Source organism: Schistocerca cancellata, chromosome 10 (assembly GCF_023864275.1).
Source record: "Schistocerca cancellata isolate TAMUIC-IGC-003103 chromosome 10, iqSchCanc2.1, whole genome shotgun sequence".
Taxonomy (NCBI): domain Eukaryota; kingdom Metazoa; phylum Arthropoda; class Insecta; order Orthoptera; family Acrididae; genus Schistocerca; species Schistocerca cancellata.
Window position 1 is genome coordinate 104,677,509 of NC_064635.1, and position 12,796 is coordinate 104,690,304.

General features: G+C 44.5%; 1 protein-coding gene across 5 annotated transcripts in view; it reads right to left on the reverse strand.

Annotated features, from left to right (window-relative positions):
• LOC126106668 (mediator of RNA polymerase II transcription subunit 1-like) overlaps positions 1-12,796 on the reverse strand; it is an 861,203-nt gene that overhangs the window by 132,678 nt on the left and 715,729 nt on the right. For 2 of the 5 annotated variants that reach the window (XM_049913032.1, XM_049913035.1), the window contains exon 2: positions 152-862. The exons of the other annotated variants lie outside the window; for them this stretch is intronic. In XM_049913032.1, the coding sequence (XP_049768989.1) occupies positions 152-326 (175 nt within the window). In that variant the 5' untranslated portion in view covers positions 327-862. The remainder of the gene's footprint in view (positions 1-151; positions 863-12,796) is intronic. 5 annotated transcript variants of the gene reach the window in all.

Below are 12,796 nucleotides of genomic sequence, written 5' to 3' on the forward strand. Positions count from 1 at the left end.
AGATATCGACAGTAATTATAGTTTATGTCAAAATGTATTGAACTCTGGTGCGGACGCTCTGAACATGAAGCGTTTTGCAGCGCCAAGGAAAGGACCAGAGGTAAACGGTGGGTCCTCTGGAGTGCTGCAGAATAAAGAGAATGGTGCCCACCTGCATTGGGCGCCATGGCGAGGTGGTAGAGGTGCGGCGGCGGTTGGCAGGCCTGCGCCAGGTGCTGGTGGTGCCTCCTGAGCCTGTCTCCGTGCTTTACCCGGCGCACAGTAGTAGCTCCGCCTCCCGCGACGGTCGAAGAGAAACTGGTGGCTCCCGTCGCTGCGTGGGCCATAGGGGCGAGGGGCGCGCTAGCGGCGCCGCCACATGGCGCGTTCCGGAACTACAGCTGCCGTGCTGTCAAGCCCTGCCGAATCTCACGATTTCTCTTCCCCAGATTCACTCTCCTTCCCTCCAGGAGGGTTGGAACGGTGGCGAATGCAACATCCGGCGGTTGCGAAAACGGCAGAACAATTAACGGTGGCGGAGGAAGTTTTCGCAACGCAAGAATCACACGCTCCAGTCCGCACACGTTCTCGGCATTCCGTTTGCGAATATGTTTTCCACTCGCGTCGCTACACTTGGTAGTGTCTTGGTGCACTGTAGCAATTATCACAAATAATAACTGTGCAGTACTTCACAGTCCTGAAATCGATATACCATATATATTTTCCACATTGCTTCTTTTGATCTGTAGAGAGAGAGTCACTGAGTCACGTGGATGTTCTTCGCTGACAGACGTAATTCGACAGACAGTACGGTAGACAGCTAGATGTGACTTTTGCATGTGACAGCGAAGGTCAGCCAGATCTTCTGTAGTCCTAACTGTGCCTAAAATAATAAAAGCGCACGAATTAATTTAAGCCTCATCGAATTGTGGGACACGCGTAGCAGATAAAAACATATTAACGAAATTCACTTAATTCTTTGGTACACAATTTACTAAATCCTAGAATTCTTACGACTGCAAATTACGTATCATACACTAACTCGCACACACAAACATATAGAAAGACTGACAGAACTTAATTTCCATTACCGGTAGATGTCAAGACGAGTAGTAATGGGATCCTACATTGAGTTCAAAGGTGAGGCAACGACGTTTCTTTGTTGTTGCAAATATGATCCACTTACATCTATACTAGTACAAAATTATAAAGAAAAGAGGTTGATTAATGCTGTTCCGAAAAATCTTGATACGTTTATGGTAGATACACTCCAAATTTTTACACCATGTTCTAATAAACTCTCAGATGGACATAGGTTATATTCTTGTCACACATACTCAACACACACACACACACACACACACACACACACACACACACACAGACGATAAAATTCTCCTGTCGGCGAACAAAAAAGGCGAATATGTTCTCTAAAAGACTCTAACAGAAGAGTTCCCACCAAAAATTTTGGCATGCCAACTTACTCGCACTCGTTTAACTTACAACATTCTAAATCCTTTCAGCCAGTCTCCATTTGGAGTGACGCCCTCTTACACAGCATCTCCCTCTCAATGCCACTCTCCATATAGACTACGTGATGAAAAGTATCCGGACACCCCCAACGTGCATTGTGCTGCCACCTACTGCCAGGTACTCCATGTCAGCGACCTCAGCAGTCAGTAGACATCGTGAGAGAGAAGACTGGGGCGCTCAGCGGAACTCACGGACTTCGAACGTGGTCATGTGATTGGGTGTCACTTGTGTCATAGGTCTGGTCTGTACGCGAGATTTCCACACTCCTATACATCCATAGGTCCACTGTTTACGATGTGATAGTGGAGTGGAAATGTGAAGGGACACGTACAACACAAAAACGTACAGGCCGACCTCATCTGTTGACTGACAGTGACCGCCGACAGTTGAAGAGGGTCGTAATGTGTAATAGGCAGACATCTATTCAGCCCACCACACAGGAATTCCAAACTGCAACAGGATCCAGTAAGTACTATAACAATTTGGTGAGAGGTGAGAAAACATTGGTATTTCACGGTCGAGCGGCTGCTCATAAGCCACACATCACACCGGTAAATGCGAAACGACGCATCGCTTGTGTGGAGTGACGAATAACGTTACACAGTGTGGCGATCCGATGGCAGGGCGTGGGTATGGCGAATGCCCGGTGAACGTCATCTGCCAGCGTGTGGAGTGCCAACAGTAAAAGTCGGAGGCGGTGGTGTTATGTTGTGGTCATGTTTTTCATGGAGGGGGCTTGCACCCATTGTTGTTTTGCGTGGCACAGGCCTACACTGATGTTTTAAGCACATTCTTGCTGCTCACTGTTGAAGAGCAATTCGGGGATGGTGTTTGCATCTTTCAACACGGTCTGTGGGGGATTGGTTGCACGACAGTAACTTCCCTGTAATGGACTGGCCTGCACAGAGTCGTGACCTGAATCCTTTTTTTTTTTGGTCATCAGTCTACTGACTGGTTTGATGCGGCCCGCCACGAATTACTTTCCTGTGCTAACCTCTTCATCTCAGAGTAGCACTTGCAACCTACGTCCTCAATTATTTGCTTGACGTATTCCAATCTCTGTCTTCCTCTACAGTTTTTGCCCTCTACAGCTCCCTCTAGTACCATGGAAGTCATTCCCTCATGTCTTAGCAGATGACCTATCATCCCGTCCCTTCTCCTTATCAGTGTTTTCCACATATTCCTTTCCTCGCCGATTCTGCGTAGAACCTCCTCATTCCTTACCTTATCAGTCCTCCTAATTTTCAACATTCGTCTATAGCACCACATCTCAAATGCTTCGATTCTCTTCTGTTCCGGTTTTCCCCACAGTCCATGTTTCACTACCATACAATGCTGTACTCCAGACGTACATCCTCAGAAATTTCTTCTTCAAATTAAGGCCGGTATTTGATATTAGTAGACTTCTCTTGGCCAGAAATGCCGTTTTTGCCTGAATCCTATAGAACACCTTTGGGATGTTTTGGAACGCCGTCTTCGTGCCAGGTCTCACCGACCGACGTCGATACCTCTCCTCAGTGCAGCACTCCGTGAAGAATGGGCTGTCATTCCCCAAGAAACCTTTCAGCACCTGATTGAACGTATGCCTGCGAGACTGGAACCTGTCGTCAAGGCTAAGGGTGGGCCAACACCATACTGAATTCCAGCATTATCGATGAAGGGCGCCACGAACTTGTAAGTCATCTTCAGCCAAGTGTCCGGATACTTTTAATGACATAGTGTACGTCTCTCTCCTATTGTCTCCTCTTTCTCACTCCGTGAAGAATGGGCTGTCATTCCCCAAGAAACCTTTCAGCACCTGATTGAACGTATGCCTGCGAGACTGGAACCTGTCGTCAAGGCTAAGGGTGGGCCAACACCATACTGAATTCCAGCATTACCGATGAAGGGCGCCACGAACTTGTAAGTCATCTTCAGCCAAGTGTCCGGATACTTTTAATGACATAGTGTACGTCTCTCTCCTATTGTCTCCTCTTTCTCCCATTGATTTACAGTATACCACACTACCACTGGCTCCTCTCCCACTTATTCTTTCGTCTTTTCTCTTTTTTCCCATTGCACTATATTCGCCATACTTCTGCAGCTCAAAAGTTCTGGGGTCCAACTTACTTTTCCCCTATAGCCACGTGTAAAAATCTGGGTCCAAAGTGCCCCCCCCCCCTTATATCTAAGTGTTAAAGTTCGACATTCTGGGAGGGTCCAGACCCCTCAAGGCTATCTATGATCTCCACTCACCTATATTTTCCTCTCTCTTTTGTTCTCACTAGTTCCATCCCTCTCTCTTTTACTGAGCCTGTCTGTCACTGAACATCAATATCTCTCTACTCTTTGGCTCCCACTGCTATTGTCTTCATACATCTCTCTTTCTCATCGCTGGCCAGGGTGGCCGAGCGGTTCTAGGCGCTACAGTCTGGAACCGCATGACCGCTACGGTCGGTCGCAGGTTCGAATCCTGCCACGGGCATGGCTGTGTGTGATGTCCTTAGGTTAGTTAGGTTTAAGTAGTTCTAAGTTCTAGGCGACTGATGACCTCAGAAGTTAAGTGCCATAGTGATCAGAGCCATTTTTTTCTCTTTCTCATCCACTGCCAGTCTCTCTCTGGTATATATCTCCGCTGCCACTGTCTCCTCTCTCTTCCACTGTCACTGAGTCTCTGCTACTGGCTGTCAACATAAAAAGGGTGAATATTTAAGCAGGTCAAAATGTTTGGTCAGAAAGGCGGAATGTTGACTGAGGCAGTTGGTTCCCCCCTTTTCTGGCAGTCTTCTCAAGAGGAACATATTAGTTATTCCACGTCCACAATGCTGGAAAGTTTGGTTAGCAAGCACCATATAAGTTCACCATCAAGCGACTGTGTAAATGTGGCAGGTGGAAGCAAAAACGGCAGACCGATGGTGTCAGTACCAGAGACGTGCAGCTTTCATTTTCATAGGTTTAGCCAGTTGGGTATCTCTACGGATTGTGTCCACAAGGCATTGGACAAAATGCAATCTGGGTGGCAATGTTTTGTGTGTTTAGAATAAGTGAGTGTGTGTGTGTGTGAGAGAGAGAGAAGAGGGGAGGGTGTTATCCGTTAGGCACGAAAATATTTGTGGATGATTTTAGTTGTAATACATCATCATTTCGATCTGTTGTTGTTATGATCGTCAGTCGGAAGGCTGATTTGATGCAGCTCTCCAAGCTACTCACTCCCGTGCAAGACGCACACTTTCCGAATAACTACATCCATTGGAACCTGGTTACTGTATTCGTCTCTTGGTCTCTGTCTACAACTTTTATCCCCTCCACTTTCCTCTATTACCAAACTGACGATTCCTTGTTGCCTAAGATGCGTCCTATCAGCCGGTTCCTTCTTCCAATCAAACTGTGCCTTCATTTTCTTTTTACGATTCAGTATCTTAACGTTTATTACTCGATCTACCCGTCAAATCTTCGGATTCTTCTGCAGTACACCGTTTCACAAGCTCCCATTCCCTTCTCGTCTGAAATGTTAAACATCAGCGTTTCACTTCCGTGCCAGGCTACATTCCACACAAATACCTTCAGAACAGACTTCCTAGCGCTTAAATTTCTATCCAGTATTACCAAATTCCTCTTTCTCACAAATGCTTTTCTTACTATTGGCTGTATACACCTTATAACCTTTGCACTTCAGCCTTCATCACTTATTTTGCTGCCTCACTAACGAAACACGTCTACTACCTTTAGCGTCTCGTTTCTAGTGTAATTCTCTCACCATTGCCTGATTTAATTTGACTACATTCCATTGCCTTTGCTTCTATTTTGTTGTTCATTCTCTCTCCATTCCATTCTGCCCTTCCAAGTCAGCTACTGTCTGACAAGATTACAATGTCATTGGCAAACCTGAACTTTACTTCCCTATCCAAATTTATCCTTGGTTTCATTTACTGCTCTCGAAGTTCAGATTAAATAACATCGGTGATAGGATAAAGACCTGTCTCAATCATTTCCCAATTACTGCACTTTCATGACTTTGCAGATATTATTTCCCTCCCAGTATTTCATGTCTGCTGTCTTTAGAATTTCAAAGAATTTATTGGAGTCATCTTTGCCAAACTTTTTTTTTTCACTCGGAGTGGCATTAACCCAATACCACGACAGTGTGTATTTCTTTTGATGTGGCCAAATCTTCAGAGACGATCCACCGAGATTAGCAACAAGGAGAGCACACGTTAATTAGATTTTTGCATGTTTTTTAATTTTTTGGAGTTCAGAACTCAAATATCAATCACACAAAGCAGATCGATGTTACTCTAAAATAATCTCGAGAAAATCGACTTCGAATTTTTCGAAACTTCTGCAGTATCCAAAAACAACTGACAGTTTTACCGACGGGGATGTGAGTCTGTGGTGAAATGCTCACTTGTTGTGAATGCACATTCTACCGGTATATCAGTGAAGGGTAAGGTACATAAGGGAGAAAAGTTGTAATTTATAACGTTACCTTCAAATTTAAACAATTTAGATTTGCAATGAAAATTGGATTTTTGTGTGCGATATACAGAGAAAAATAAGAAGATTGAAATTTTTGATAAAAATGACGTATGTATTTATTAGGGCATGTTTCACGCATTTTATATTTAAATGACTTAGGTAGTCGAACTGAATTAAAAAAATTAATGACCGAAAGGAGACGCTAACCAGTGATACGATGATCACCAGCCTTGAACATTACCGATTTTGTCAGTCTTAATGTATTTTAAGATTCACGGAAATGTTCGTCGATCACGAAGTTTTGTTTAAAATTTGCATTGGCTGGGATACGAACCTGGGTCCCCCGCAGAGTTGGCGAGTATTCTACCACAGAGCCACACCGCCTATCGAATACTGGAACTATCTTTAGGATACTAAAGATGCTCGGAAAACTTCAAATTTGATTTCCTCTAAAATTTTTGGGATTTGCTTCGATCTATTTTGGGCGAGTGATAACTGAGTCCTGAACTTCACGTACCATAAGTGTAAAAAAGTAGCTCAGTGCACGTTGCTTTCTCTCGCGTAGACTGTGTGGTCTATACAGATATTTTTTTTCTTTAAGCGAATTTTATGTTGTTCACAAATTTCAACTTTTCTAAACGTTTCACGCAAAATAAGGTCATAGAAGCATGAACTTTGGCGAATGTACTTTTGAGCAAATAGCGATCCTCGTAGCTGGAGCACAAGGGTTTTGTTAATCGCGTTTTTTGCTTTCTTGTGGTGGTTTTTCCATAGAAACGTCATCCCCAAACACATATTTCTTTATATTTAACAGAGAAGCGAAACATCAATTTACATAGATTTACCTTTAAAAATTATCTAACGTAAGGAAATATTTTTTAAAAAGTTTCATCCTCTCTTTTACACCCTTTGTGGTTGAATTTCAAAAAATGCTGAAACATGTATTTTTTTATTTCTGAGTGAGAAGCCAAATACCAATTTTCGTAGTTCTAGCGATATACTTTCGAAAAACCTTTCATCCCCTATTTCACCCTCTTACAAGTGTAGGCCTAATTTCGAACATTTCTTTCTTCAGCGATGCCTGCAGTGTAAGATCCACACCGTCTCGAAGTTTCGTGTTTCTGTCCTTAGCGGTTTGGGCTGGCCGATGACCAGACAGTGAATAAGTCAGGCCGGCTGCTGTGGCCGAGCGGTTCTAGGCGCTTCAGTCCGGAACTGCGCTGCTGCTACGGTCGCAGGTTCGAATCCTGCCTCGGGCATGGCTGTGTGTGTTGCCCTTAGGTTAGTTAGGTTTAAGTAGTTCTAAGTTAAGGGGACTGATGACCTCAGATGTTAAGTCCCATAGTGCTTAGAGCCATTTGTACCATTTTGATTGCGACATTACCATAGAAGAAGTGGTACGTCTTGATAATGAACATGACCAGACATGATATTATAACTAATTTGTTATGCAGTAAAACATACAGGAGGTTACAAAAAGTATTTCATATTTTTAGACGTGGCAGTACGGATCAAAACAGTACATACGGGCTCTAAATGCATACCTTAAGAGCAATGGGCACTTGTTCATCTTCGCTAGTGCTAAGCACATCTCAATTACTGAACAAGTGCTCATACCTCTTTGATACGCAGTTTAGAGCCCGTACGTAGTGAACATTTTTCTCTTGTTTTGGTCCACAGTGCCACCTCTCAAAATAGGTAATACCTTTTTCATGTCCATTATAATTATCCGGGCTGTTATGCCGTGGTCGGTTGATGAATTCTGTGTCGATTCCCAACGTTTCGTCTCCGACTGCGGGAGACATCTTCAAGGGGGTCCGTAGCTCAATGGAAGGTCCAACACACCCACTGGCTCGCTACTGACTGCCGCTAAATTCCGTGTCCGCGCGCTCCCACGCCGCGGCGTGACGTCACGTGTTTTGAAAACGTCAGTGCGATTGGCCGCTGTCCGTCGCCGTCGATCGCCGTTGCCATCACCCAGTAGTGGGCGGGTGCCGTTTAATTTCACACCCTCCTCCTTACGGTTGAAATTATTTGGGTGTTTAGCGATTTCGATTGCCTCCCTGTAGAGCCTTTCGTAATATCCGCTTGTGGCCGCTAGTACTTGCGTCTCCTCGAAACGAATATTGTGGTTCCCTGGCTGGAAAGCATGCTCCGCAACAGCTGATCGTTCCGTTTCTCCTCTTCTGCATTTTCCCTTATGCTCTTCCAAACGTTTAGAAACAGTTCTTTTAGTGGTACCCACATAAACATCACCACAGCTGCATGGGATCCTATACACTCCAGCTTTTTTCAGTGGTTTGCGAGCGTCCTTGGCAGGCTTAAGGTATTCCTGTATCTTCCTGGTGGGCTTGTAAATTACGGTAATATTCCGCTTCGTCAAGATCCTCCCTATTCTTTCCGTTACATTTTTAACAAACGGCAGGAAAACCTTAGATTTTGCAGTAGCCTGTACGTCAGTATGATTTCTGCATGGCTACCTCAACGCACGTTTTATTTCGGCGGACGAATATCCGTTCTTCATTACTGCATTGTGGAGATGTTCCATCTCAGCGTCGAGCAACTCAGGTTCACAAATATTTCTAGCTCTGTCCGCTAACGTCTTGATAACACCCCGCTTCTCTTGTGGGTGGTGGTTCGAATCCCGGTGCAAATAACGGTCCGTGTGCGGGGGTTTGCGGTATACTGAGTGGTCCAAACTACCATTTTCGTTTCTAAAAACAAGCACATCGGGAAATGTAACTTGCCGTCTACCTCCTCCTCCATTGTAAACTGAATTCTCGAGTTTATACTGTTCAGATGTTCTTGGAACCGGCTTAGTTCCTCCCTACCGTGTCTCCACAGGACAAACGTGTCATTCACGTATGGGAACCATACATTTGGTTTTTTGCTGGCAGTACCTAAGGCCTGTTCTTCGAATTTCTCCATAAAGAAGTTTGCAATTACGGGACTTAGGGGGCTTCCCATAGCCACGCCATCCGTTTGTTCATAAAACTGTTCATTCCACTTGAAGTATGTGGTCGTCAAACAACACTTAAACAGTTCTGAAATATCGTCAGGAAAAATTCGATCCAGCTGTTCCAATACATCATTAAGTGCAACCATGGTAAACAGCGATACCACATCGAAGCTGACCAATATGTCCTCCGGCTGGACCACTATGCCATTCAATCTGCTGATGAAATGTGTCGAATTCTTTATATAAAAAATTCATAAAGAAAAGGTGCTGTTAAGACCGATACTAAGTGCCATTGGTTCGCCCACGTATTCGTTAGCCAAGTTTTTGACTACGCTGCTAAAACCACATGTGGGCCGTTCGGACTCTTATATAAAGAATTCGACACTTCCGCCGCCCACCGAACTCCGCATACATGAACATTATTGAGCATATCTGGGATGCCTTGCAACGTGTTGTTCAGAAGAGATCTCAACCCCTTCGTACTCTTACGCATTTATGGACAGCCCTGCAGGATTCATGGTGTCAATTCCCTGCAGCACTACTTCAGACATTAGTCGAGTCCATGCCACGTCGTGTTGGGGCAGTTCTGTGTGCTCGCGGGGGACCTGCACGATATTAGACAGGAGGACCATTTTCTTTGGTTCAAAATGGTTCAAATGGCTCTGGGCACTATGGGACTTAACACCTATGGTCATCAGTCCCCTAGAACTTAGAACTACTTAAACCTAACTAACCTAAGGACAGCACACAACACCCAGTCATCACGAGGCAGAGAAAATCCCTGACCCCGCCCGCAATCGAACCCGGGAACCCGGGATGGGAAGCGGGAACGCTACCACAGGACCACGAGCTGCGGACTCCATTTTCTGTGCCTCTTCAGTTTGTTACTAACGCAAGCTCCAGATATCAATACATCCTCTTCGCTGGACATAACGTACAGCTCTATGCGAACATACTTGAAATGTTTGTCGCCAGCTTCAGCAGAGTAGAGGATGAGAATACATAAAGGGAAATATTTATCACTAATATGAACGGGGTAGGCAAAAACGAACATAGTTGAAAATATATTGCAAACATCATCGGAAGCAGTATTGCGCACAGAAACGTTACTAAACTCATTATCAGTGTAAATGCAGCTTACGAAGTGTAGATGTGTGTGCGACAGCGCCCAAAAGACTTTTCTTCGTTTCTAGAATGATTCCTTGGTTGCACCACGAATCTCAAGAGAGCGGATGCTGTCCATAAATCTTTAAACTAGAAGCCGGAAGTACGCTGCTAAGCGCAGCAATGACGAACGAGTAGAACAACTCACTACTGCGTCTCAGTTACGTACTTCACAAGGGCAAGCATGCCTAAAACACACACACACACACACACACACACACACACACACATTGGTTATGTTCTATCCTTTTCCCGCTCGGCTCGCTGATAAACTGTTAAACCGGCGCAGAAATCCCCAGAAGTTGTTAAGTTGTTTGGCAAGAGCGATTACTGTGTTCCGCGCTACGGCAGGTGGTTGAGCTACTTGCAGGAGACTACTGCGTTCTGCCCCACTGCGCAGACGTTCCGCGGAGCGAAACGCAGGCTGACTGCGTATTCTAGGTTCTAGCTTCTAGGCCTGACCTGGTCTACTTCGATCTGCGCTCAGCACGTGCGCGTGTGTGGGTACCCAGTCAATAGCAGCAAGCGGTTGTTGTCAACGTTTGGTACAGACTTTCGAGCTTCATCGTAGTAATTGTTTCCAATTTCTTGTAATATTGACCAGAGATTTGTCGATTTTAATGTGGCAAACGCCTTAAGACAGTCAATAAAAATATGGGTGTCTCATTATAAAACTCTCTTCTTACAAGAAACTCCGTGACACTTAATATGGGCGACAAAAAAATGAAATAAAATGATCGTGTGGCATTGATGTCCGACTTGCAAGTTTTATTTCAGGTGACGACACATTGGGCGGCTTGGGTGTCTGTGATGATGAAATGACAATGAGGACAACACAGATCCCAGTCCACGAGTAGACACAATATCGAACCCGGACACACTGCATGGTAGGCAAGCACGTTAATACTCAGCTAAGCAGGGGGACTAATGGACGATAAGAAGCTTATACAGTGAAACTAAATTTATAATAAAAACTGGAACAAAGTAAGTAAGAACGGCACCTGTGTTATTAAGGCACGATTTCGGGTACGGAACTAGCGACAGTTGCCGGATGCCTATCCACTGACTTGCAGGAGCAACACAAATTTGATTTTCAATACTGTAATACATATATGTCATTACCCGTGGTCTGCGGGTAGCGTCTTTGATTCATAATCAAAAAGTCTTCGGTCCCGGGTTCGAATCCCGCCGCTGTTTGAATTTCGATTAATGATCAGCATTGGCAGCCGAAGACTTTTAGCATAAGAAGTCACTCTCATTCTACCACCGGCCTTGTCAAAGAGGGCGGAGGAGCGGACAGAGGTTCACGGCACTCTCTTGTCCTTGGGGTGGCAAACTGCCCCTAGAATCAGCAGTGATCAACGGCATGAGGATGCAGAAGACAATGGAAAACACTACATTAAAGACACGTAACGTGTATCCATAGGACATGTGTCATGATGAAATGGTTCAAATGGCTCTGAGCACAATGGGACTTAACATCTGAGGTCATCAGTCCCCTAGAACTTAGAACTACTTAAACCTAACTAACCTAAGGACATCACACACATCCATGCCCGAGGCAGGATTCGAACCTGCGACCGTAGCGGTCGCGCGGTTCCAGACTGAAGCGCCTAGAACCGCTCGGCCACGCCGGCCGGCGAAGTGTCATGATGATCTCTCCATTGGCAAAAGATTCTGGAATAGCCCCCAAAGGGATCTCCCGGAGGGTCTGCCAAGGGGGAGGTTACCATGAGAAAAAGATTGAACAATCAACGAAAGGATAACGTTCTACGAGTCGGGGCGTGATAGGGAAAGTAGAAAATCTGAAAAGGTAAATGGAAAGCCCCAATATAGATATAGTAGCGGTCAGTGAAGTGAAGTGGAAAGAAGACAAGGATTTCTGGTAAGATGAGTAAAGGATAATATCAATAGTAACAGAAAATGGTATAACGGGAGTTGGATTCATTATGAATAGGAAGGTAGGGCAGTGAGTGTGTTACTGTGAAGATTTCAGTGTCAGGGTTGTTCTTAGCAGTATCGACAGCAAACCAACACCGACGACAATTGTTCAGGTATACATGTCGACGTCGCAAGCTGAAGATGAAGAGATGGAGAAATTATGAATATATAGAAAGGGTAATACAGTTTGTAAAAGGGGATGAAAATCTACTAGTCATGGGAGACTGGAATGCAGTTGTAGGGGAAGGAGTAGAAGAAAAGGTTACAGGAGAATATGGACTTAGAACAAGGATGAAAGACTAATTGAGATGTGTAACAAGTTTCAGCTATTCATAGCGAATACCCTGTTTAAGAATCACAACAGGTATACTTGGAAAAGGCCTAGTGATACGGAAAGATTTCAGTTAGATTACATCATAATCAGACAGAGATTTTGAAATCAGATACTGGATTGTAAGGCGTACCCAGGAGCAGATATAGACTCAGATCACAATATAGTAGTGATGAAGATTAGGCTGAAGTTTAAGAAATTAGTCAGGAAGAATCAATACGCAAAGAACTGGGATACGGAAGTACTAAGGTATGACGAGACGCTCTTGAAGTTCTCTAAGGCTATAGATACAGCAATAAGGAATAGCTCAGTAATCTCTAAAAAGGGCCAACACACAAGCTGGGAAGGAAACCATAGATACAAAGAAGGTAACTGCGAAGAAACCTTGGGTAACAGAAGAAATACTTCAGTTGAGTGATGAAAGGAGGAAGTAC